Source organism: Euprymna scolopes, chromosome 36 (genome assembly GCF_053919585.1).
Source record: "Euprymna scolopes isolate OS-2025 chromosome 36, ASM5391958v1, whole genome shotgun sequence".
In the NCBI taxonomy this organism is placed as follows: Eukaryota; Metazoa; Mollusca; class Cephalopoda; order Sepiida; family Sepiolidae; genus Euprymna; species Euprymna scolopes.
In genome coordinates, this window is record NC_136517.1 from 15022573 (window position 1) to 15047941 (window position 25369).

At 34.0% G+C, this 25369-nt stretch overlaps 1 protein-coding gene across 1 annotated transcript in view; it reads right to left on the reverse strand.

The window, feature by feature from the left end:
• Positions 1-23889, reverse strand: part of LOC145260354 (uncharacterized) — a 106199-nt gene extending 82310 nt beyond the window's left edge. The window contains exons 1-8 of the mRNA XM_080118287.1: positions 23630-23889; positions 19404-19613; positions 17109-17177; positions 15365-15395; positions 12798-12905; positions 9375-9517; positions 6380-6469; positions 2768-2851 (exon numbers count right to left, since the gene is read on the reverse strand). Of these exons, the coding sequence (XP_079974413.1) occupies positions 2768-2851; positions 6380-6469; positions 9375-9517; positions 12798-12905; positions 15365-15395; positions 17109-17177; positions 19404-19613; positions 23630-23728 (834 nt within the window). The 5' untranslated portion in view covers positions 23729-23889. The remainder of the gene's footprint in view (positions 1-2767; positions 2852-6379; positions 6470-9374; positions 9518-12797; positions 12906-15364; positions 15396-17108; positions 17178-19403; positions 19614-23629) is intronic.
• Positions 23890-25369: the final 1480 nt, after the last annotated feature.

The window sequence follows — 25369 nt, forward strand, 5'->3', positions numbered from 1 at the left end:
TTCAAGCTGGAAAAATTATGAAGTTCATTAGTTCAACTATCACTGAGAATTTTTGCATTTCATAAACTTACTTTGATTATTATCCATAGAGCTTGAAGAAAGTGTGTTCATGACGACAAACGAAATCCTTCACTCTCTGAGACAGATGGCGGCATACTGAATGTAAGCAATGGACAGTTGCAATCTGGAAGTATCTGGCATCTACCTAGATAGTGAACTAATGCATACAAGGTGTATTTGAATTAATTCCTACTTTATTTTATGCTGTTATATTCATTTATTTACGACTGAATGAATTAGTTCAACCAGGTCATAAAGGGTTAAGACATTTTTTTCCAATGCATTACTTAATGAATTTTAATTTAAAGGGTTAAAGTATTAAATGAACAAAATTGTTAAAAAATAAAAACCAGTAATTCTGTTATGATAATGTTTTCATCATCATCTAATCATGCTAGTGTAACAGAGTGTGGACGTGTGTATAACAGCCAACGTATACAAATGACCCAGCTGTGTGTGAAATGATGTCACAGTGAAGAAGAAAAAAAAAGATTATAAGAAACACGAAAAAAAAAAAACCCCAAGAAATAGAAAATAAAGAAATAGAATTTATGCTTCAAGTTCTTTATATATGATGCGTTCGGTGGAAGAACAATATATTTCTCATGAAATCTGAGAGACGTTGTGTAGTGTAGAAGAGAATTCATGCTCCGACCGAATTTTATTTCCTATCTCTTTATCTGATAAGAGAGATCACCATTTTGTCAACTTGTTGTTTAACATTAAAGTTAACAACTGCAGCATTTTAAGACATACTTTTCATTTGAGTAGTATATGCAGCTGAACAATAGGTTGAGCACCTCAATTTAGCACCAATATATATATATATATATATATATATATATATATATATATATAGAGAGAGAGAGAGAGAGAGAGAGAGAGAGTAAGTCTGAAGAGTCCTAGAGTGGATGAAACATGGAATATTCAGTGTAGCTTAATCGCCATATATATTTTATAACTTACTAACTAGCTCTACCTACATATTGAGCACTTTTGAAGTAAATACTTCAAGTTTACACATAAATTTATACTTTCGTATATTAATTTTATGTGAGTAAATGAAGTAGTTTATATATATATATATATATATATATATATATATGTATATGTATATGAATGAGAGAGAGAGAGAAAATAAAGAAATAGACGTGTTACACGCATGGCCCGAGAGCAACAAATGGAAAGATGTGTTTTCAACATGGCCAGACAAAGACAGAGTACTATGTGTTTGACACGGCAGAGTCTTGTGAAGCACATTGGAGTACGAGAAGATTTTTATACAAAAGACAAAGCGTTATTCTGAAAGTACCTTTAAATAAATGTCTGTTGTTTAAACTGAAAAAAAAAAAAAAAAGAATTTAGAACTAATTACTTTAATTTAGTAATAAAATTCTTGAATGTAAATAAATTTCAATCTTTTAATACATGAGTTTCTTTTAAATAAAATACTTATATTTTTATAACTAAAAATTTAAAAACTTTTTCGTTAATGAATCATTCTTTTTAAACAAGAGTTACATTCAGATATTACATCATCTTTTGGCCAAAAAAGAAAGAAGAAATGCAAAACAAAAATGAAAATAAAACGAATCCTGGACAACACTGGGTTTTTACAGCTACTTACATATCTCTCTCTACTATTATATAAAACAAACTTTGTCTGTGTTTTTGTGTCTGTGAGTTTCTTCCCTATGGATTCAAAAACGGCTGGGTCGATTTTTATGAAACTTCACACAAAAGTACTTTATGCGCCTGGCAGTGTTCTTAGATAGGTTTTGTGTTGGAATGTCTTTGATAAGTATCAACAATCGAAATAATCCAATGAAAAAAGGCGATTTTGACCAAAGTGAACACCTTACACAGCCTAACATCACAAGTGCATTTAAGAAGTTTTATTACCACACAAACCAAAAGGCTTGACATATAAAACCGACAGTAGGTTCTTTGATATGACAGGGGAAGAGTTTGAAATGTTTCTGTTTAAAGCATCATTTCACATTGATACTTGACTTTTTCAATTTAAACTTTAATTCAAGCCATTATAACTGCACAATTAGTAATGCCAGACATATAAAACCAACAGCAGGTTCTTTGATATGATGAGGGCGTATTTGAAATGAATGTTTCTCTTTACAGCACAATTGAAGCAGGATACTTGACTTTTGCATATTAAACTTTAATGCAAGCTATTATATATAAAATAATTTTATAAACTCAACATTAGGTTCTCTACAGTGCAATGTAGACTACAATATATTGTGAACTTAGTCACTGCGAAAGGCATGTGAAGCTTCCTCCTGGTGCATCATGATGGATCCCCAACTAGAGCAGGCAATCAATCAATTTGATTGACAAAAAAAACAAAAAAACAAAAAAAAAAACAGATATTTGCAGCCTACCATTTTCTATTTTGAAACAGATTTATCAAAATCATAGATTGCAGTTACTTCCCTTGGCTTTTAAGAACTCTTCCATTTATATACAATAATGATAAAAATATAATTTGATATATTTTTAATTGTAATTGTTTTTCTACTCAAATCATAATTTTTGGAATTTTTTTTAATTTCAACATGACACGTAATTACAGAAAAGTGTTTTTACTTAAAATGCATTATTTTTTTTTATCTCATTATACTGCACAAGCATCCATGATTCTTAAGAATTATCGATAATTAAAAAAAGAATGTTTTTATAGCCTTACGTCCTCCTCCTTCTGTAATCTTTCCGTAAAGTTCCGTTCTCTCTCACGTAAAGCATTCGATCGGAGTTGGTAGGTTTTTTCCAACTAAAAAATAAAAGTTTTCATTAATTAAATTTTAAAAAATAAGGAAAGAAAAAACTTATTGCTTAATATATATTGTAAACTTTTTTCTTTTAATTTTTTTCCATTGAAGATTGTAACGCTGGGTATGGGGCAGCCAAACCAGCTGCCAGCATTGTCCTGCTTTTTATTGAAATCAACCAAGAGCTCTTTGAGTATCCTTATTGTTCCTTAAGTGCAATTGTCTGGATCTCTTTTACACTTGGTTCACCAGGGATATAAGTTAGGTAGGCGCTTGTGTAGATTGGCATCTTTTAAACCAATGCATTTCAGATGGAAACATTATTACATACTTATGTGTCATGGAAAAAATTAAATATAAATATTACGAAAAATGATCCAATAGAAGATATGTTAGATGCATTCTTAACAAAAAATCATCCACAATTATGTTCTGTTTAAAAAATGTCAGACTTTTAATTTAAATGAAGGGAGATAAGTCAGTTTGTCATACTGAATTGATGGCACAGTTCTTTCACATTAAAACATATGATAAAGCTTGATAAAATGTACTTTTATTTGTAAATAGCCTTGGTGCCCGGCATTGCCTGGGTGTTTGGAGGTGTGTATTGAGCAAAAATAAAAAGTGGTAGTAGGCAGGCAGGCTTGAAACCGTACTGTAAAAGAAGAAAAAAATGTGGAAACAAAAAAAAAAGAAAAGTGACGTCTTTGCTGTTGCATCCATCGCCAAACTGGAAGTGGTGAAGGTTTAAATTAAGGCTAGACAATCGAAAAGAGGGGATGACCTTTGAAAATATCAGCGAAAAAAGGCAACCCCTCCCTGTAGAAAACTGCCCAGTTGAGGGTGAAGGAATTAATGTTTTTAGCCAATTTTCCGATATTTGTCGTCCGAAGGATTAAGCATCAAAACGATACCAATCTCGTGAAAATCCATCGCCTCTGTCAAAAGTTGTAGGCAGACATACATACATACATACATAAATACATACATAAAACCAAACAGGTGAGATTTATATTATAGAGTAGCGAGGGATACCTGGCGTTGCCTGGGTGTTTTTGTAGGTGTGTGTATGGGGGGGGGGTAAGTAATAACCCTATTTAAATATTATAAAAAAGACAATGTTAAAAAATCGGAAAAACCAAAACGGAAAAAACATGGCATAAATAAACCTGTCAGATCGAACCTGCAATCTTAAGATAACAATGCTGTATGTATAGGGGGGGGGGGTGAACTAAAGAATAAACAAAGTAATAAAAAAACGTTGCCCGGGTGTTTAAAGGTGTAAAAAAAAAAAAAAAAAGTTTTGGTCGGGAGGCAGGATTGAACCCGGAAGCCTTGATGCAGAGGTGGAAACAAAAGCCAACTACTTACTTAACCGTCTCGACTACGAGTGAGAGTAATTGAGTAGCATGTTAAGTTAAGGCTTATAAAGCTATTGAAAGAGGTTTGATTGACAGGAAGACACTAAATGAGATAATTGTGGGATCGTTACGATGACGTGGCAGTATTTTTAGTTTTTGCTTCCCCCAAATGATGGTGGAAAGGGGAAAAGCAGCTCCCCATTGTTCAAATCGAATAGCAATTGTCTGATACAAGGAGAACCTCCACAGTGATCAAAAGCTGATTGCTTTCTGGACGTTTCGGCACGAAAGCCGAGAACAATGTTGTGTTTGAATTGGTTTCGCTTTTTATAGGAAAAAGCCAAATCAACATGTGAGAAGCCAAAATAGCAATAATTTTGTAAAAATCGCTGTAAAGAAATCTAGACGCGACCCGCATTCCCAAATCGTAGATATTATTATCTAGGGGTTATATAAACAGTTCTAAGCGACAGTAACCCCCACCGGGACCGTCGGCGAAAAAAGCCTTTTCGAGACATACAAAAAATGCGCGCGCACATTTGCCTCTTATATATATAGAAGACTAGCGGGGGTACCTGGCGTTGCCCGGGTGTTTGGAGGTGTGTGTGGTGTTAAATAAAAAAGAAACCGGGGGGGGGGGGTAAAAGTTGGTAGGCTCGAACCCAAAGCCCTGAGGCGAAGTTTTAAAATAAAATCGGCCAGCCAGAATGAGTTACTGAAAGATGTTTGAATTTATTTAAGTAAGAACCAAATTGACAGGTGCATGTACGGAAGTTGTCGAACGTTATGACGACGATGACAGCAATAGTTATTCAGCAAATGAGGTCAATGACCAGGTTTGTTTGTTATAAGCGAAGTAAAAAAAGAAAACAATCAAAACATCGAAAAAAAACACAAAAAACTAACATAAGACAAACGAACGATGTTAAATGTAAAAATCAAAAAAACAAAAAAGAAAAATGGCTTAAATAAGCCTGTTTCGATATTAAAATTTAAAAAATTGGTGGGTACCCGAGTGTTTTTGGGTGTGTGGTCGAGGGTGTATAAGCGAAGTAAAAAATAAAAAAAACAGAAAAACGAACGTTACGTGAAAAATGGCTTAAATAACACTGGTTCAATATTTAAATTTTAAAAAAAAAAAAAAAAAAAAAAAAAAGACATCTCACACCACGATTCGAACCCAAAACGTTTAGATAACGAACCAACACACTAACCAACTGAGCTAATGCGACATACATGAAGTTTACTCAGTTCTTCAAGTATTTAAAGTAAATCAGGTCATGATGTCATCTGACGCATGTATAGAACCGGTCGTCGTCACGAGAGGACTGTTTTTGTTGACCCCCCCCCTATCAAAAATTGTCGATTTCAGGGTGAAAAATTAACGCTTTTGGCCAATTTTTCGATATTTTTTGAGCGAAGGATGGAGCTTCGATATGATACAGAGTTTGTGAATTTTCGTTGTGTCAGTCGAAATTTTTTAGCAGACACACAAACACACATACATACACGCATTTTCGCTTTTATATATAGAGATTATTTTCTGCTGGGTCATCATTTTGTAATTTTTGCAATTTATACTAATTTAGAGAATGATTCGTAAGTTAATAATAATGTTTTCACCTGAAATGTGTTTGTTTAAAAGATTAATCTACAATTTGTTTCCATGAGTATATTATCTATTTATTACACTGCCTTTTTTGTTAATATTCTAGTTTGCATAGGTTATACCATTGCATAAACAGTCTATTTAGTCTGGATAAAAAAGTCAGTCATTGAGAAGCAATCAAAAATAAAAGACATAATACTAATGAAATGATAATTCGTAAAACAACAAAATTTGCTGATTGATTCTTTCTCTTTCCATCCAAACTTGAAACAATATAATTAATGAGGACATGATCAGTGGTATACAACTCAAATAAACCCTTCATTCTCAAAGATTGTATTATCAAATTAATAGCATGAAATTATTATACAAAAAACATGCTTCGTAACGTCTGAAGTGACAAATTCAGAAAAGCCCCTTGAATTTGTGACGGGTTCCGATTCAGGTAAAAAAAAAAAAAAAATTGGGGGCACACACATAGTTTGAAACCCTCAATCAAGATATGTTTTAAATCAATTAATGTATAAAGAACAAAATGATTATGGCACAATTTTTCTTACCTCCTGTTTAGACAGTTCCAATTCTTTCCGACATTTTTCCTTTTCTTCTAATCTGAATTTGACCAAGTCATTTTCTTTTACTCGAATCAACTTAAAACGAATAATAAAAACGTGTTAAAAATTAGAAATTGCGGGTTGCATAGAAAATTCGAAATTTTTTTTTTTTTTACAAGGTAGTCACCACTTATCAAGGCCCGGAAGCCACTCGGGGATAAAGGTTATTGTGTGTACAGTACGTTAGTTTGGGAGATTTGATAAAGTGTCTTACTTAAGGAGGCGGTTCATCAAGAATTTGTTCACATTGGACTTGAAGACATCCAGGTTGTAGTCAGGTGGGAAACAGGCAGACGGAACAGAGTTCCACAGGCGTGCACTTCTAAGAAAGAAGCTTTGTTCATGGAATCTACGTTTTGATTTTGCCACAGATAAGGAGTGGGGAAAACTTTTGACAGTGGTTTCAGCTAGACGGGTGTTTTTCGTGAAAGATTAGCGAGGGGGGACCAGAGATTGGAGTTCAGATGAGCACCTGCCATGGTAGTAACAATAAAACAAAGACAGGCTCGCAACGTCTCTTCTGTGGGAGAGAGGTTGCAGGGAAGAGAAAAGGGCATCACCCACTAGGCCACGAAGCCTATTTTGTACTCTGTCAAGGCAGGATAGGCTGTTTTTAGCAGCTCCTGCCCAGATGTGGCAGCAGTACTCCATCCTTAGACGTACTTGGATTTTATACAGATAGAGAATTGCATCAGGGGTGAGATATCTTCTGGAGCGGTAGAAGGATCTGACCATTTTTCCAGCGACCTTGGCAATAGACTTGATGTACATGTTCCATTTCAGGTCAGGGGTAAAGGTCAGGCTCAGAAGCTTATCAAAACATGGAGCTTCCCCAAGACGAGAGCCACCCATATCAATTGATGCCAGATGGGGATCAGAGCGTTGATGATGTAAAGATAGGAGCTTGGTTTTAGATGCATTAAAAGTAACCAGCCACCTCCTCCCTCATTGTACCACGCGCTCAAGATAAGAGGAGAGAGAATCTGAGAGAACTTTGTCATTTACGGCCTTTGATGTGTTGCCATAGATGGTCGTGTCATCAGCATAGATGTCAACGAATGATTTAAGTATGTGTTTTGGGAGATCATTGATGTATATCAGGAAGAGAGTTGGGCCTAGGATGGACGCCTGAGGGACTCCAGCATTAATATTGATGGCCTCTGATTTCTGCCCATCAACTATTACTCTTATGAACCTATCGGAGAGAAATGATTTTATGATCGAGAAAACATTTCCAGTTATACCGTAACTGGAAATCTTGTGAAGTAGGCCTTTATGCCATACTTTATCGAAGGCCTTTGATATGTCAAGAGCAATTGCCCTAGAGAGGAAGCCTTTGTCGAGAGATTCGCTAATCCTATGAGATATAACAGTTAGCACATCTGCTGTAGATCTGGCAGAACGGAAACCATATTGCATGTCACTAAGAAGGTTATTTCTGCTGAGGTGGTTGACTACTCTATTTAATATGGATTTCAGCAGCTTACTCATGACACACAGGAGACTTATTGGTCTGTACTGAGAGGGAGAAGACTTATCACCTGAGTTCTTAAATACAGGGCATACTGATGAGGTTTTCCAGGGTGTTGAGAAGCACTTCTCTTTAAGGCAATGCTTAAACAGTTTGTAAGTATGGGGACAAATTCTAGTTGAAGCTTTTTCAGCACAATGATTGGAATGCTGTCAGGGCCAGTTGCTATCCTGGAATCAAGGTTTTTGATTAGCTTGGTGACATCATGCACAGATATTTGTATGTTGCAGAGCGTGTTGTCCGTTGCAGGAGGAAATACGGGGAGTTGATGGCCTTCGTCGCATAGGGTAGAATTAGCTGCAAAGTTCTTGGCAAATAGTTTGGCCTTGTCGAGATGAGAACCATGGCTGGCTGTTAGGTTTTCGTTGGAATTTTTTGGATGGTATGAATCGGTATATGCTTACAATTAGCTATTCGGTCAGGTCTGATACTATGGAGGACACATCTTTTTTAAACATGGAATGCAGTGGTAGATCAGATATAAGTGTACGGAAGCTATCCCAGTCAGCAGTAGAGTATCGATATATAGACAATTCGAAATTGTGCAAATTGTACTGTAGAAAATTATAACTTTTATAAAATCCATAAAAAATTTTTTTCTTAATTAAATCTAATTATTACAATATCGTTTGATCATTAGATTAGTAATTGAACAAAATTGTTATAAAATGTTAACTAATTTTCTAAAGATAATGTCATTCTAATTTCTATGCATAAAATAGTCGAATGTAAAAATTTTTTAATCTTTTGCTAAGAATTTTAATGCCAGTTTAAACGATTTTATTTTATTTTTTTTGCATGAAAATCACTCCAGACAAAGCATGAAGCCATTTGATATAAGGAGCTTAAAAAATACTATGTCAAGGTCAAAAACTAGCAAACACTAAGTGTTAGATGGATAGATTTTGACCCAAAAAACAGCAATCCTTCTCTCTTTGTCAGAAACATCACTCATGGAATGTGAGGACTAAGTGACAAAATAAGAGAAGTGAAAAGTATGTGGCTGCCCAAAAGTAATGCTAGATTCTACTCTTTCAACAATTCAAAATTTCTTTCAAGTTTTAAAGCATCATACAAAATAATTAATCCATTTTCTTTTTGGTTTAGCAAATATTAACAAAAATTTAAAAAGGCTATCTTATTTATGAAGAAACCAAAATGCATTGTGTTGGATTTTTTTAAAAGTAGGAGTTTTTAAAAGTTATTTTTGGTACTTTACACACGTTAAAAAATTCAGAGGTTACATCAACTGAAACATTATGACAATAATCATCGAGATGACAGCAGTAGTCCCAATATTCAAATAATCAATCCTCATCTCAAAAATTCCAAATATCAAATAACGGATTTATTTATGCAAAAATATATTTGTTTTGTTTAAAAAAAAAAAAAAAAAAAATTAATGCTCACCTCCGATTGCAATTCCTTTTCATAACGTTTCTCCAATTCTCTATGAATAGACACAAATTTTTCCTCCAAACTGAGCATCGCATTCTGATTGTGTTTCTCTTTCTTATCATGGTAAATTTGTTCCACGCCATTTAACTTCTCGTCTGGAAGAAAATAAAACTTTGTTTCAATATTGAAAATTTAGCTGCATTATAAATGGATTTCATTTTTTATCATGATTTTTTTAAAAACTCTTTTTCTGCCCCCAAACAAGGCATATTGCCACTTGGAATGTAAGGAGCTACTCTGTGGGATTGTGTTTAATAGGGGAGCATAGGGAGTTGAGCAGCGAAATGTCTGTTCACATTAGATTTAAACTTCTGAAGATTACTACAGTCAGGGAAGCAGGAAACAGGGAGGGAATTCCAAAGTCTAGCAATCTGAGGGAAGAAACTATGAGAGTAGAAGGCATTCCAGCATCTAGAGACCTCAACAATGAAGTGGTGGGATTTTGCTGTTTTTCAGGTTAATTGGAAGTATGTATGTCGAGGGTGCACAAGTGCTACAAGTTTATCAGACCACATGCCATTAAAATACTTGTAAAACAGACACAGGGATGCGACATTGTAGAGATGGGACAGGGGTTGAAGTTTGGCTGATAATGCAAGACTTATTAGATTTAAAACTTTTTTAGATGGTCTAATGGGGCAGATGCACCAGTGGCAGATGCACCAGTGGCAGATGTGGCAACAATACTCCATGCATGAGCGAAACTTTCTAGTGCAAGTAATTTTCTAGCATGATGCAGGGAGCCCACTTTCTCTGCAGCAGCTTTGGCAATGTCCTCAATGTATTTGTTACCATTCATGTTGCTTATGAATGTTATATGGAGAAGTTTGAAAGATGGGCCTTCAGGTAGAGTATTATTTATCATGCTAATCTGTGATCAAGGTTTTTTTGTGGTTGCTAAAGGAAACAAGCTTAATCTTAGTAGCATTAAAATGTTACCATCCACTTATGACCCCATTCCATTACCAACTGGAGGTCATTTTCTAGGGTTTCTGCCATTGTCTGCATTTTAATAAATTATCTAAGAATCTTATTTTTAAAACTTTTCCATTAATAAAATTATATGAACACTTCTTGTGTCTACATGTTTCTTGCCTCTTTGTAACTGAGGGTTTTTTTTTACTATTAATGAATTATTTATTGAATATTATTGAAATAAAAAATAAAAATGCTCTAGCATAAAATAATAACAATTAAGATATCCTTTTTAAATATATAATTGCAAAATTAAAATGCATTTATTTAAATCTTTTGTTAATAGTTGTAAAAAAAAAAAAAAAGAAAAAAAGGAAATGAATTATTTTGTGACTCTTCAAAATTTAGAAGGAATTTAAAAGCATTTAAACTGTTGAATAACAAGTCATCTTAGCTGGCTTTCAAATTTTTAGCATATCCTCATGTATTGAAAGTTGTGGAAGTTTTTTTACATTTTAATTTATAAAAGTTATTTTAACAACAATTAATTATAGTTTTATAACATTTTTTTTTTAATCAATAATTTAATGAACACTATTGTAGTAAAATTTGGAAGAAATTTGAAAGCGCTTAAACCACTGAATAGAAAATCATTTTAAATGGTTTTCAAATTTTTAGCACATCCTCATGTATTGAAAGTTTTTTATATTCAATAATTTTATAAGTTAGTTTAACAATTAATTATAGTTTTACATTTTTTTAAAATCAATAATTTAATTAACATTATTGTAGTAAAATGAAATTTTAAAATCCTATTAAAAAAATTTGGTAAAAAAACAAAAAAACATGAAAGACTCCCAAGCAACACCGAATAAATACAGTTGACACTTTATAAAAATTGTTTCAATTTTTTGTGATTTGTCTCACAAGATGATTTTTAAACATTCATCAAAAGAAAATACATTTTTTTAAGCATTTAAAAAAAAGCAGGCTCATTTTGCAACATAATCGCTAAACCAATCTTTATCCTTTGTCTAATTAATCCAAAGTTATAAAGATAATCTATTGTTTTTTCCTTGGCGATCACTTCAGACAAAGCATGAAGTCACTTCATGTAAAGAGCTAGCAAAAGTGAAACAGGATTATTACAAAGACAGGTGATGCCAACTGACCTTAGTCTTGAAAAGACTAAGACTATAGATAGGAGGAACAACAGTCAGCAGAAAGAGTTCCATAAGGCTGTAGTTCTTGGAAAGAAGCTACTGGAATAGGAAGTTATTTATCTTCCTCCTATGGTGGGAAGATGTGACACAAGAGTCGGAAAGTGGGATTTGAAAAGCCAACACCTTAAAAAAAAAAAAGAAAAAAAAAAAAAGAGTAATTTGGCCTACAAAAATATACTTGAGCAACCCCATTGTCATTACCCAATAGGGGCGTCCCACGCAATTAGCAATAAACTAACCCCTTCTCAAAGGGAGATGGCAAAGCCTGGGAGGATAGTCCTCCTAGAACTGCATAAGACCAGCAATATACTGAAGTCAACAGGGAAAAAATAGAAAACTGTATTATGATGGGGTATGAAAACGACAAATTGATGAACACTAGATCAACAAGTCAAATAAGTTGGAACAGAAGAAAGGTATAGATCAGACGATGCTGAACAACACGTCATAACAGTATTTGCAGAAAAGATTGAGACATGCAACATCCTACGAGAAAGAGAGTACAAAGAAAAAAGATGGAGGCCAATCAAATTAGATATGTTTCGGCACCTTATAAAAAACTCTCAAATAAGATTCACAAGGCCAAATATGGCAGCAATACTCCATACATGGTGTGATAGTGAATTTGTAGAGATAAAGAATAGCCTCGCATGTGATAAAGGGTATATAGAGAGCAATAGAGAGCCAACTTTACTAGAAGCAGAAAAAGCAATGGATCTATGATGTGAACTGCAAAAAGATTTGAAAGAAAGACCAAGAAGTTTCAAAGTCGATTTCTCTTCAAGAACGGAGACATCCATCCATGAGAATATCAGAAATAAAAAGGGACACGCCTACGATTGAAAGACACAAGTTGAGGCTTCGCAGGATTAAACGAAACAAACTATTTTGTCCCCAGTCTGCAACTGAATCTAAGTCAACAGTTGATTAGCAGCATATTTCAACTGATCTAAAGGAGATGGGCGAAAAGCAACAGCAGAATAGAGAATTGTATTATCATCAGCATATAATCTCAGGAAGATTATTGATATAGAGCAGAAACAATGTTGAACTTAGAATAAAGCCCGGAGGAAGCATTAATGAGAAACAAGAATGAAGAGACATTATCCAGAATTACTCGCAAGCTTTGATTGAAAAAAAAAAATCTGAAGAACTCCAAAGAATGGTTATATTTTTTGTTAAAAGAAATAAAATTAACATCAAAGCAAACAAATTGACGAAACGACACGTGTCTTACCAAGTGTTGAAACTGAATATTGCGGCATAAAATCAGTCTGCACTGAAGTACTGACAGTGGTCGAAGAATGGAGGGAAGAAAGTTCACACAGAAGTTGCCAGAGGAAACCTGCAAACGAAACATCAACAATAAAAGCAGTCATTTTCAGTTTAAAAAAAAAAAAACGTTGGTTCTTGTCCAGAATTCCCGCTATATTAAAAAAGAAGAAAAATCTGCATAATGTAACGAACCCAACAAACCGAAAATATCGTTTAAAATAAAAAAAAAAATTTTTTTAAAATCACATAATCTTCTTTTTCTTTTTTTTTTTTTTTTACTCAGCTTCACCCCAAACAAGGCATATTGACACTTGGACGGAAGGGGATACTAATTGTAGTGGAATAAAGATAATGCTGTCATACTAGGTGGAATGATAAAATTGTCACCCAAGAAAAGATGACATGATTCCATTTCCATTGGAGAAAAACTAGTTTTCTCTTTTTGTTGCAGACTATCTACTAGTTGGCCAGTTGTGTACAAACCCCAAGATTGATAGAAGCCTTCTATCATGTCTGAAAGTGACAATGTTCAACGAGCAATATCAGAAATGCGCCGCTGTACAACTCATGCTCTCTACCAATCCAAGTTATGACAAGACCACTGCCAGCACCTTCAAAATGCATCTCAGAATTGCCATGAATAACAGAGAAGTCCCCAGGGTGATGAAAACAAATTTTCCGACCATGGTTATGATCTTTGGTGTGATTTCAAGTGAGGGCCACATCATGCCACCTCACATCTTCAAAGATGGCTTGAAAGTCAACGCTAAAGCGTTTTAGCTTTTCCTATTTAATTTTTATTTTTTAATTTCAAAATAAATTTTATATAAAGTTAGATGGTATCTACAATTTCATCATGCATACCCAAACTAGTTGCTTGCCCAAATAGAGTATTTCCGAACCCTAAAAAAAAAAAAAAAAAAAAGAACTAATTTTAGAAAAGAGACCATGAGATGTCAGATTACTAGCAAATAAAAAGGTCTGATGGATGAGACGTTAAGAAATAACAGTTTTATTGTTTTGTTTATCACCGGGTGAAGGTGAGAGTGGAAAAGTACATCAAGATTAGTGGTTGGTACTTTGGGTGGAACTGACCTTGTGTTTATATCTGAGAGGATAAACATATGATCTTGTGTTTATATCTGAGAGGATAAACATATGATCTTGTGTTGAGGGGAGAAAAATAAACGTGTGTTTCTGTATTCAATCATTTTCTTGTATGACGTTGCCGTGCGATCACGCACTCTCCCACTCAACAACAAATGCCAACCCCAATGCTCTGTGTCATGGATTTCTCTTTCATCTCCTCTTCTTGTTATGTCGTCATCTCTCCCATTGGCGACTGCCGACAAAGTGCGCACAAATTCACAAATAAAAATAAAATTAAACAACTTTAGAAGAAAACACATTCTGTGGATCTTAGTTGGGCTCTGGAGTGTGTGAGATATCATCACGGGAAACAATTATCTAAGTTTTAAGGTTCATATTTACGTCTTCTGTCAAGGCCATGTTCATTAGTTGATGTCAGCTTATCTTGATCTGCTCTGAGCCACGACCTGCCTTCTACTATGTCAAACTGGAAATCTGCCCTCAACTGCTGCAAACCCAAGACTGTCCATAAACTCTCGCAAAACTGATTACCATTCCTAAAACTGCTTATAAACTAATCATACTGACCTCTGGTCTTTTCTCCCCATCGCTGCCACACCTTTGTTAACAATCTTATTTCAGCTACCTTTGTGTGCGTTGTTGAACAACTTCCTTTCCATTATCTTTCTATTAAGCTCACTCTCTATAACCTTTCTTCTGCCGATAAACTTATTTTTTCTTTTTTGTTATAGTGTAACGTCGCAGGAACAAACAAACAAAAATAAATAAATCTGAACCCCCCCCTCCTCCTCCGACGTTGGTTATAGCCAGCCATTTCTCGCCTTCAACTTTACATGTCCACTTTTTTTTTTTTTTTGGCGTGGACTTTGCTTCTCCTTCGATCACATGGAGTATTTTTTTCTTTTTCTCATGATGTAAGCCTGCACGCACTTGCTAATTTGCATAGTGTTCAAACAGTTGCTGCTGCTAATATCTTTGCTAGCCATCTATCATTTGGCTGCCGCTGATATTTTCATACGTGCTCATATGCACTCAGTAACAATAGTTTTTTTTTATAATTCCTAACACTTTGTGTGGGGTGAGGTGAGGGGGGCATCGATAGTATTACATTGTTTTCTTGAGTAAGAATTTTCACTGAGCTCTAACTCCACACAATATGGAAAAATCCCATTCATTGTTTGATTGGTCAGACTGAAAGAACACACGATCATTTTTTGCCATACACACCAAAAACCTAATGTATATTAAGTGCTAAAAAAAAAAAAAACTACTGATAGCAATATAAAGCGATATTAGAAGAAAAATATTGTCTGATTCATATCACAAGATTGCAAGGTGATTTGATGGGTTGAAGATTGTTGCGTGAAATTGAACTAATAAAAATGGAAACAGAAAGAAAAAAAAATCAAAACAATTTACCTTTTTTTGAATAACTTGAAATTTGAGAAAACTGAAAAAAAAAAAAAAAAAAATCAAAACATTAATTCAAATGACAACAAATAATTTAATGTTATTTAATACATACTGAGTAAATAATTTTATTGTAAATAAATATTAACTCATTGAACTTTTTTTTTAACTTCTCTTTCACCCAAAACAAGGCATATTGCCACTTAGACTGTAAGTGGTTACTATTTGAGAACGTGTCTAATATGGACCTGTTGGTAGCTGAGCAGTGAGATGTCTGTTCACATTACATTTAAATTTCATCAAATCAATACAGTCAGTATACGTATATTACTGTTTTCAACCCAAACAAGGAATATTGCTACTTGGAATTTAAGTGACTACTATTTGGGATCATATCTAATTCTATTTGGGAGTTGAGCAGTAAGATGTCTGTTTGCATCACATTTAAACTTACATAGGTTAGTACAGTCAGGAAAGCAGTAAACAGGGTGGGAATTCCAAAGTCTAGTAGTCTGAGAAAAAAAAAACTATTAGAGTAGAAGGCTTTCCTTCATCTCAACAGTAAAGGAGTGAGATTTTGCTACTTGTCAGGTTAGTCTAAAGTATGTACGTTTAGGGAGCACAAATGCTATGAGTTCATGAGGTTGAAGATAAGGCTAATAGTACAGGACCTATTAGACTCTTTTTTAGGATTAAGAGTGAGAGATTTGTGGTAGATGCACCAGCCCAGATGTGACAAGTTTTGTAGAGATATAAAATACTTTCATATGCGAGTAATTTTCTAACACGGTAAAGGGAGGCCATTTTCTTTGCAGCAGTCTAAGCAATGTCATCAATGTATTTAATACTGGAGAGAACAACAACCGAAATGTTGTAAATATAACAATCATGATAAGGATATTATGCAAATAATGTGAATTGTATCAGTTTTAAAAATGAATGTCACTCAGGTGTTACAGATTTTTTTTTTACTCTTTTTTATCTTAAACAAGGCAGATTGCCACTTGGATGCAAAGAGCTATTATTTGAGTTCATGTTTACAGGTGACTATGTAGGGAGTTGAGCAACGAGATGTCTGTTCACATTACATTTAAATTTCTGCATGTTAGTACAGTCAGGGAAGCAGAAAACGGAGGGAATTCTTAAATCTAGCAGTCCAAGTAAAGAAACAATTAGAGTAGAAGACTTCTAGTGAACAGGTGGGATTTTGCTGTTTGTTGGGTTAGTCAGGGGTATGTACATTGAGAAGACACAAGTACTACGAGTTCAGAGCACATTTCATTAACTTACTTGTTAAATAGATACAGGGGTGTGATATTACGGTGACAGGAGTTAGAGCTTGGTTAATAGTGAAAACCTATGAAATTCGAGACTCTTTTTTGAACCCTGTCTAAGAGTGAGAGACTAGTGATAGATGCACCAGCCAAAATGTGGCAACAATACTCCCTGCATGGGTGAATGATGACTTTGTAAAGATATAAGATACTTTCAGGTGTGAGTACTTTCTAGCATGGTAGAAGGAGCCTGCCTTCCTTCCAGCAGCCTTGGCAATGTACTCAATGTATTTGTTCCAATTCATGTTCCCTGTGAATATTAGGCCAAGGAGTTTGAACAATGAGCTCTCAAGTAGATTGTTATTTGTTATGGCAATCAATGGTTCAGAAAATTTCTTAGGATTAAGGTTGGACATGTTAGTGCAATAAACATCTTTGTTCAAACATTGTTTAAAAGCAAAAAACATCCACAAACTTACCAGTTTTTTGTACAATTCAGATGACGGATTTATATGAAGCAATTGTAATAAATCAGCCATGGAAAACATCTGTTAAAAGATAAAAAACAATGTTTTAAATTTTGGACAATTTGGTTGATATTTTTGCTTGGAAAAAAAACAAGCATGATGTTGCAGAAATATGCTACAAACACCCCGTGAACAATGAAAATTTGAACATAGTTAAAACCTATATTGACTTGGGCAAGATGGGGAAAAGCAACGCTTTTAATCAAACTACTACATCTTACCCGCATGTATTAAATAATGCAGATTTCCGAGTTCAATAAGATACACCTGAAGAAGGTCAGAGGTTACGTCAGTTGAAACGTTGTGAAAATAGCACTCAAGACGAGAACAGTAGTCGGAAGAATCCAAATAATATGAAAGAAATGAGTATTCTATATTTCATTGCAAATTGCACTTGAATGGACAGCCTTTTCCAAAGTAGACGTCATCATAAAAAATAGAAAATGTCTGTTATGGCATATGATATCAAAACATGGGAACTGTATAATGCAACAAAAGAGTGGCACACTAAAACACATTATGCTTGACATCAATTTATCAGAAAAAAAAAAGAAACACTTGGAGAAAACAGCATACCGATGTAAATGACATCATCACCCCCATACGAATGGATACACATAGACGGGTCATTTTTTTAAAAGCAGATGGACACTTGGAGCAACAGAATCGACCTTGATGCAATGAAAAAGACCAAGAGGAAGGCCAAAAATCCGTCGAAGAAATGATTCTGACAACCAACTGAGTCCCACATGGCCATCCATAGTTAGGATCAAAACAAAGTGGAAGGAAACGAGGGATGGGTTCCTCCGTCAGGAATGGTCAAAAACCATGATGATGATGATGATATTTATATACATATTGACTTTATTATAGTGTGAAGGATAATATAAATAACAAATACTAACACATGTCACAAATAGTGTAATAAAAATGATTTAATGAAGTGATCAATCGATCAACCGATGCCTCCATTCAATGTCAACGTGATTATGCCGTATGAAATGATCATGGAATATAGAATACTCATTTCCTTTGTTTATTTGGACTTTTTGGACTACTATTCCCATCTCAAGTGTTATTTGTACAACATTTCAACCAATGTAACCTCCGACCTTCTTCGGGTGTATCTTGTTGAACTCGGGAATCTGACTGCCAAACTTTGGAATCTACATGGAGTTTTAAACAAAAATTTATTTAATCCACGGAGGTAGCATGCTCTCATTCCATCAGCCATGACTGGGTAGAAGTCCTTTTGCAATTGTATTTTGTTGCCTGCATTGAAGATTGAACTTTTAACCAACAGAAGAGTTTAACTTTACAAACGAATTTTACCACTACGCCATGGGTCCTTGCAATTACTTAGGACTTCTACACAGTCGTGGCTGACTGAATGAGAGCATGCTACCCTTGTGGATTAAGGGTTCTGTTTGAAATTCCATGCAGATTCCAGAGTTTGACAGTAAGATTCCCAAGTTCAATAAGATACACCTGAAGAAGGTCAGAGGTTATATTGGCGAAAACATTGCGAAAATAACGCTCAAGATGAGAGCAGTAGTCCGAAGAATCCAAATAATGCGAATAATCAATCCTCATCTAAAAAATTCAGAAACCCATTTCCTTGCTGCACTTAAATTTGAAATAACATTTTCTATGGTTTGTCAAATTGAATAACATTTTTAGATGCATCCACAGATCTCTAGTAAACATTCTCGTTGTAAGTCTAGAATTCCCTCTATATTAAAAAAAACGAAAATAAAGAAAAATCTGTGTGATGTACGTACCTGTGAAGAAATGAAAATATCATGTTCCAAAAATCATGTAAATTTATCAAATAGTTTTGTTTTTAAAGAAAAGCAAATTTTATGAGCATCTAAAGAGCAACTCACTCGCTTGTTAATGCGCAAAAAAAAAAAAAAATCAAGACAAAGGGAGATAACTTCATACTTATTGGATTTATGTTGTAATATTTCCAAATTCCCATTAATTCGCTTAAAAAATGATTTTTTTTATAAAAATGAAACTTTTTGATCAATTTATGTGATTTTTGGAATATATTTTTGTTTCGTCACAGGTAAATAGATCATACAGATTTTTCTTTATTTTTGTTTTTTAAATAAAGGGGATTCCTGAAAAAGAACCAAGATTCTGTCTGTTCACCCATCAGTTTATCACACTATGTTTAAAATGGGATTCGCGTCGTTAAACACGTAAATTCTTTTTGTCTTTGAGAAAGGGGAAATAACTTACTTTGTCGGGATACGTGCCACTTTCGGGAATGAAAATTCCCATTGTGTATTCGTAGTCGCATTTTTGCAAATGGTCGGCCACAAGACTGTTGGCTGCCCTCACTAAAAGGGAGTTATGATCTCCGGTGGAAGCAGGGGTCGGTTTCGGGAAGATATTTCCACCTGGAACACATTCTTGCAACTCTTTGACTAACAAATGGCGCATCTGTGTCTGTAAAAGATAAATGATGCAACGAATTAAGAAAATTATGTGTAGATTAAGTGATGTTTTCAACTAACGCATTTCAGGTGAAAACATTACATACTTAGATGTCATGGCAAAATTAATATAAATTTAAAACAAAATTATGTAAAACGATCCAGTAGAAAAATAATTACAAGCAAAAATAGAATTTATCGAATTATCAAGTTTTATCATATGTTTTAATGTGGAAGAGTTGTGCAACCAATTTTGTCTGACGAATGTTGATTATTAATATGTTGCAGGTTGTTCTTACACCACCTTTTCTTTCATTAAAAAAGTCCTTGTCCTTAACTAAAAAACTGGCTTTGGTTTCTGACTCGTTTATAAAGATGGTGACTAAATTTTTCTGCATCAATTTTCATTTTGTTGTTTTACACATACAATGAAATTAGTTATAACTTAGTGTTATAAATATATTTATAAAACATGGTTTGGTACGTGTGCAGTCAGTGTTATGTATTCACTGCGTCTGGTTGTTTGAAATACGCTTTCCAGTCAATATAATTGTTAACATCTACTTTTGTCATTGGTCCAAAATATATACACACTGACAATGCTGCTGGAGAAATCGTTCTACCATTCCAGTAGATATCTCATTGCTGATGCAATTTACTACCTGCATAAGATCCAAATACGTTCAAGGATGGAGTACTGTTGCCACATCTGGGCAAGAGCTGCTAGAAAGATCTTATCCTGCCTTGACAGAGTTCAAAATAAACTTTGTAGCCTAATGGGGGATGCCCTTTTCTCTTCCCTGCGACCTCTTTCCCACAGAAGTGATGTTGTCTCTGCTTTATCGTCATTTTCATGGCAAGTGCTAGGGTCTCTCCGGCCTTACTTTCACAAAAAATACCAGTCTAGTTGAAGCCATTATTAATAATTTCCCTCAATCTTCATCTATACCTAAACCTAAATGTAAATTCCATGAGCAAAGCTTTCTTAGAACTGCATGCCTGTGGAACTCTTCCATTTTTCTGCTTTCCAACTGACTACAATATGGTCGTCTTTAAGTTAAACTGAACAAGTTCTTGATGAGCCATTCCCCTTAAGTAATCCAATTTACCAAATTTCCACTACTAATGATTGCTAAAACATTTTCCCATTAACTACTGTACAATCATTAACTCTGATCCTTGTAGTAGTCTCTGGGCCTTCCTTTGTAAAAAAAAAAATCAAAATAACTTTCCATACACAAACAAAACAAAAAAATATATTTGTTCACTAATTCAAAGAAACAAAACTTTTATTACCCCCCCCCCCCCAAAAAAAACACAGTTGCCAGAAAAAAAAAAGAAAAGAAACAGTAAAATTTATGAAATTATTACAGTAGGTTGTTTGTTTTATTTTCTTTTTTTGTTCATTTTTTTTTTTATTGACTTCCGTTTGTTTGATATAATCTGGTGGTTTCCCTCGCCCACTGGGCGTTGTCGAGTGAGACTCCCGGAAAGACAGGCTCTAAAGTGCAGAAGTACCTTTATTTGTTATATAATTTGTTTTTTTGACAACGGTTTCATACCTCTATGGATTGTAAAACAAACCTTGATTTTCTCTATAAAAATAAAAAGCGCTTCTTCAGAATGAAAAGGAAAAGTAGTAAAATATTTAAAAATTATGAAAAATGATAAAATAGGAAATTAATTATTAATGAAAATAGTTTTGGAAATAAATTGCAAGTTACTTAAATAATAAATAGAATAAACAAGGGAGGTAATTACCCCCCCCCCTAAAAAAAATGGCGTCTCAATGGATCATGAAATTTTGAAAGTACGTTTTAATATGCTACCTGCGACATAACAATTAAGTAGATAATATTGTTTTTAATGAAAATTCAATTTTGTGGCTTTCGATTTCTATTCTTATTCTGAAGAAGTGCCAAATAAAACTACTTGATCAATTTATATGAGTTTTGGAATATGACATTTCCATTCTGTGATAGTTGTTACGTACATCATAAAGATTTAGTAAATTGTTATTTTAACTGTAACACAATACTCGCCTTTTAATTAGCGACTTTTACAGATCTTTGGGTCTGCTAGAACGAATATTGCATTCAAATTAGGGTAGACAAGCAGCTTTCTGGATATTAAGACATTTTTTTTCCAATGCATTCCGTCGCCATTCTTAACATGGAGAGAGGGTGTTTTGTAACACACATGCGCATTAGTACTTGTTTAGTTAGGAAAAATATCGCCAGTGAAAACATAATGGATTATATTGGATGATAAAGGTCTTAATATACAAAAAAACAACTAGTCTGTCCCAAATTTAAATGTATTATTCATTTTCAACATACCCGAAAACCTGTAAAAATCGTTAATTTAACAGTGGATGTTGAGTTGCAGTTAAAGTAAAAAAAAAAAAAAAAAAAAAAAAAAAAAATATTCGAAGGATTAGTGTGCTAACTTAATTACAAATGATCAGGAATGTAGAATTAACAAGGGCAGACAAATGGGTAAATATTACCTTATGCTACAACAGAACACCAACCACTCTAATTTGTCTTTTTTAAAGGTATTTGAGGTCGCTGACAACGAATCTGATAATCAAACCTGTCGCAAATTTACCATTTGTATGGTATGAACCCCTGGACCTTGGGACTATTTTGTGCCATTTTACCACCTTCAATAGTGTTTTTCTTACATGATACATTTGCATGCAATGGGCATAGTGAAGTGACTTATCACATCACGCAGGAATCTTTCAGTGGCCCGAGGTCCAGGGGTTAATACCATGAATACGGTAAATTTCTGACGGGTTTGATTATCAGATTCGTTGTCAGCGACCTCGAATACACCCCCCTCACTTGGAGTGCTTTTCTTTTCTTCTTGTTTTATTTCTTTTTCATATAATTTTAAATTGTCTACAGAAGATTTGTACGCCATGTGAGAAGGCAGTTTGCTAAGTGAAGGCACATTTAACAGCCATTGTTTATGCTACTGCATGCATGCGCATAGCGTAAATGGAAACAGTAAAATGACAGATAATAGTCCCTGTGTTCAGGGGTTAATACCATGCAAATGGTAAATTTGTGATGGGTTTGATTATCAGATTCGTTGTCAGCGACTTCGAATACCCCTAAAAAAACAAATTAGAGTGATTGGTGTTCTGTTGTAGCGTAGGGTAATATTTACCAAGGTGCTTACTGATCCGTGCTATTTTTAAAATCATATTTCCAAGTTTAATTAAAGTTTTATGATATGTTTTCTTTTATTCCATTGTAAGGTACAGAGTAGGTACAAAACACCCTCCCTTCCCCATGTTAAGAATGGTTTTTTAGATAATAACGTTATTATTTCAGCACGGATCAATAAGTGCATGAGTATTTTTACCAAAAAAACTACTTGATCGATTTACGTGAGTTTTGGAATATGATATTTTCGTGTGGTGACAGGTACATACATTATTTAAAGAAGGAATTAACAAAGGACAAAATGAAAAAGGGATTAAAAAGGGAAAGAGAAACTCTGTAAAATAAGTGAAAAACTAAAATATCCGTGCTGAAATAATAACCTTATTATTTTAAAAGCCATTCTTAACATAGGGAGGGAAGGGTGTTTTGTACCTATTCTGTACTTTAATCTTACAATTGAATTAAAAAAAAAACATAATAAAACTTTAATTAAACTTAGAAATACGATTTAAAAAATAGCGCGGATCGGATCAGTCACTCAAATTTTGACGAACTTTAAGCGGTGATTGGAGTTATCTTCCCCCCCCCCCCCCCGATCGTGCGCGAATAAGCAAGATGGCGAAATATGATCGATTTCATCAAAATTTGATTTTCCTTTGTCAAAAAAAAAAAACACACACACAAAACTACTTGATCAAAGTAAGTGAAAATTTTTTATGAGAACTTAATTCCATAACGGATACGTACAATATAATTTTCATTATTTTCATTTTTTTAAAGTCTTGATTAAACTAAACAAGTACATCTTTCTATTATTAGGTGGAATTCTAAATAAGAACCAAAAATAAAGTACCTTCAACTGATCAACGACGCCTCGTTTCTCAAAGTGACTGTAGAGTCGTCTTCGGAATTCTTCGGCGCTTAACCCTTCCTCCAGACTTTCTTCATTCATTTTGATTTGTTTGTTTGACACCGAATTACCACAACTTTACGAATATAAATACATGAGTTTCGCTAGATCAACGATGTCACTTATAGGGAACCATGTTTCATCTAAAGATATAAAAAGAAATTGAAATCGTCGCCATTTTGTACTTTTAGCGACAATACCATGGCAACTGGACAAATCATGTAAGGAAGCCGCAGTTTCGTATTTTTTTATTTTAAATGTTTATCTCTTCTCTTTTTTTTTATAATCTTCTTTTTCTTCTTCACAGTTACTTTTAAGGTGATATTAAGGTGGAGGGTTACATATTCATTATTTATTTTCTTAACTGGAAAGCTACTATGACAGCGATAAATACCGTCTGTAACCGATGTTTATAATCTACGAAACGAAACGAAACGAATTGGAAAATAAACACAAAAAATACGAAAAAAAAAAAAAAAAAACTACGGGTAAATATTTGGAAAAAAATAAAACAAAAAAAAACAATTATCCGAAAAATTACATACTAAAATCTATTAAACATATTGGAATTTTACAAGGTAGGTTTCTTCAAGTTTCTTTTTGGGGTTTATTTGCATTGGGATTTTTTTTTTTTTTTCGGTTTGTTTTGTTTTGTTTTGTTTTTTACAAGTACTCTAAGTCTGTTAAGACGCTGCTCGGCTGAGACCCATGATTGCCGGTCTCGCCCGATCCGTGCTTGACGGGAATTCACTTTTAGTTTTGGTTCACAGTTTTTGCCAGAGGTGAGGGAGGTGGGGATAAATACAGCTAGACATCGTTCGAGGCGCGATCACCGCGAACCTCCTATTGGAATATCCCCTTTAAATGGGGAGCTGGTTTCCACCCCCATCATCTTCGGGAAGCCAAACCGACCCGCATTAAAACAAAGTAAACAAGCGCCAAAAGACTGCCCCGCAGTAATTTAAAAAAAATGACACGTCATCATAACGACTCCGCGATGACCTCATTAAGCGGCCAACTGTCAATCAAACCTCTGGGACTTTTTAACCCTTAATTTAACACGCTTCTCATTTCCTACGTGGTTGCCTATGTTTTCCCTTTCGTTTCCACCTTCGCGTCAAGGCTTAGGGGTTCAATCCGATCTTCCTACTAAAACTTTCATTTTTTCTTTTAATGTTTTTTTTTTTTTCACGCACACATCTACAATCACACGGGCAACGCCGGGTACCCACCGCTAGTTTATTAATATTTTAGATAGTATTTAAAATTTATCACGTAAATAATTACATTTTTAAAATAAGTGCTTATTTAAATTAGCACGAATGGTGGCAATTAAAAAATAGAGAAAATACAATAAAGTCTGTATGATGTATATACTGCATACATTGTACTCAATACAGAACGAAAATGTCATATTCCAAAAATTACGTAAATTGATCAAATATTTTTCTTTTAATAAAGAAAATCCAAATTTACGACTTTTAAGTGGTTTTAATACTAAAATGTATTGAACATCTGAACGAACTTCTCTCTCTGCCATAAAATTAATTCTTTTTCACGTTTTTATTTTTTCTGCGGATTATTGTCGATAACAAACTTAACTAAACTTTCATATTTTTTTTCTTAAAGCTTATTTAATGAATTTTAATGTGAGGGATCACTTTTCAATTATAACGTTCTATT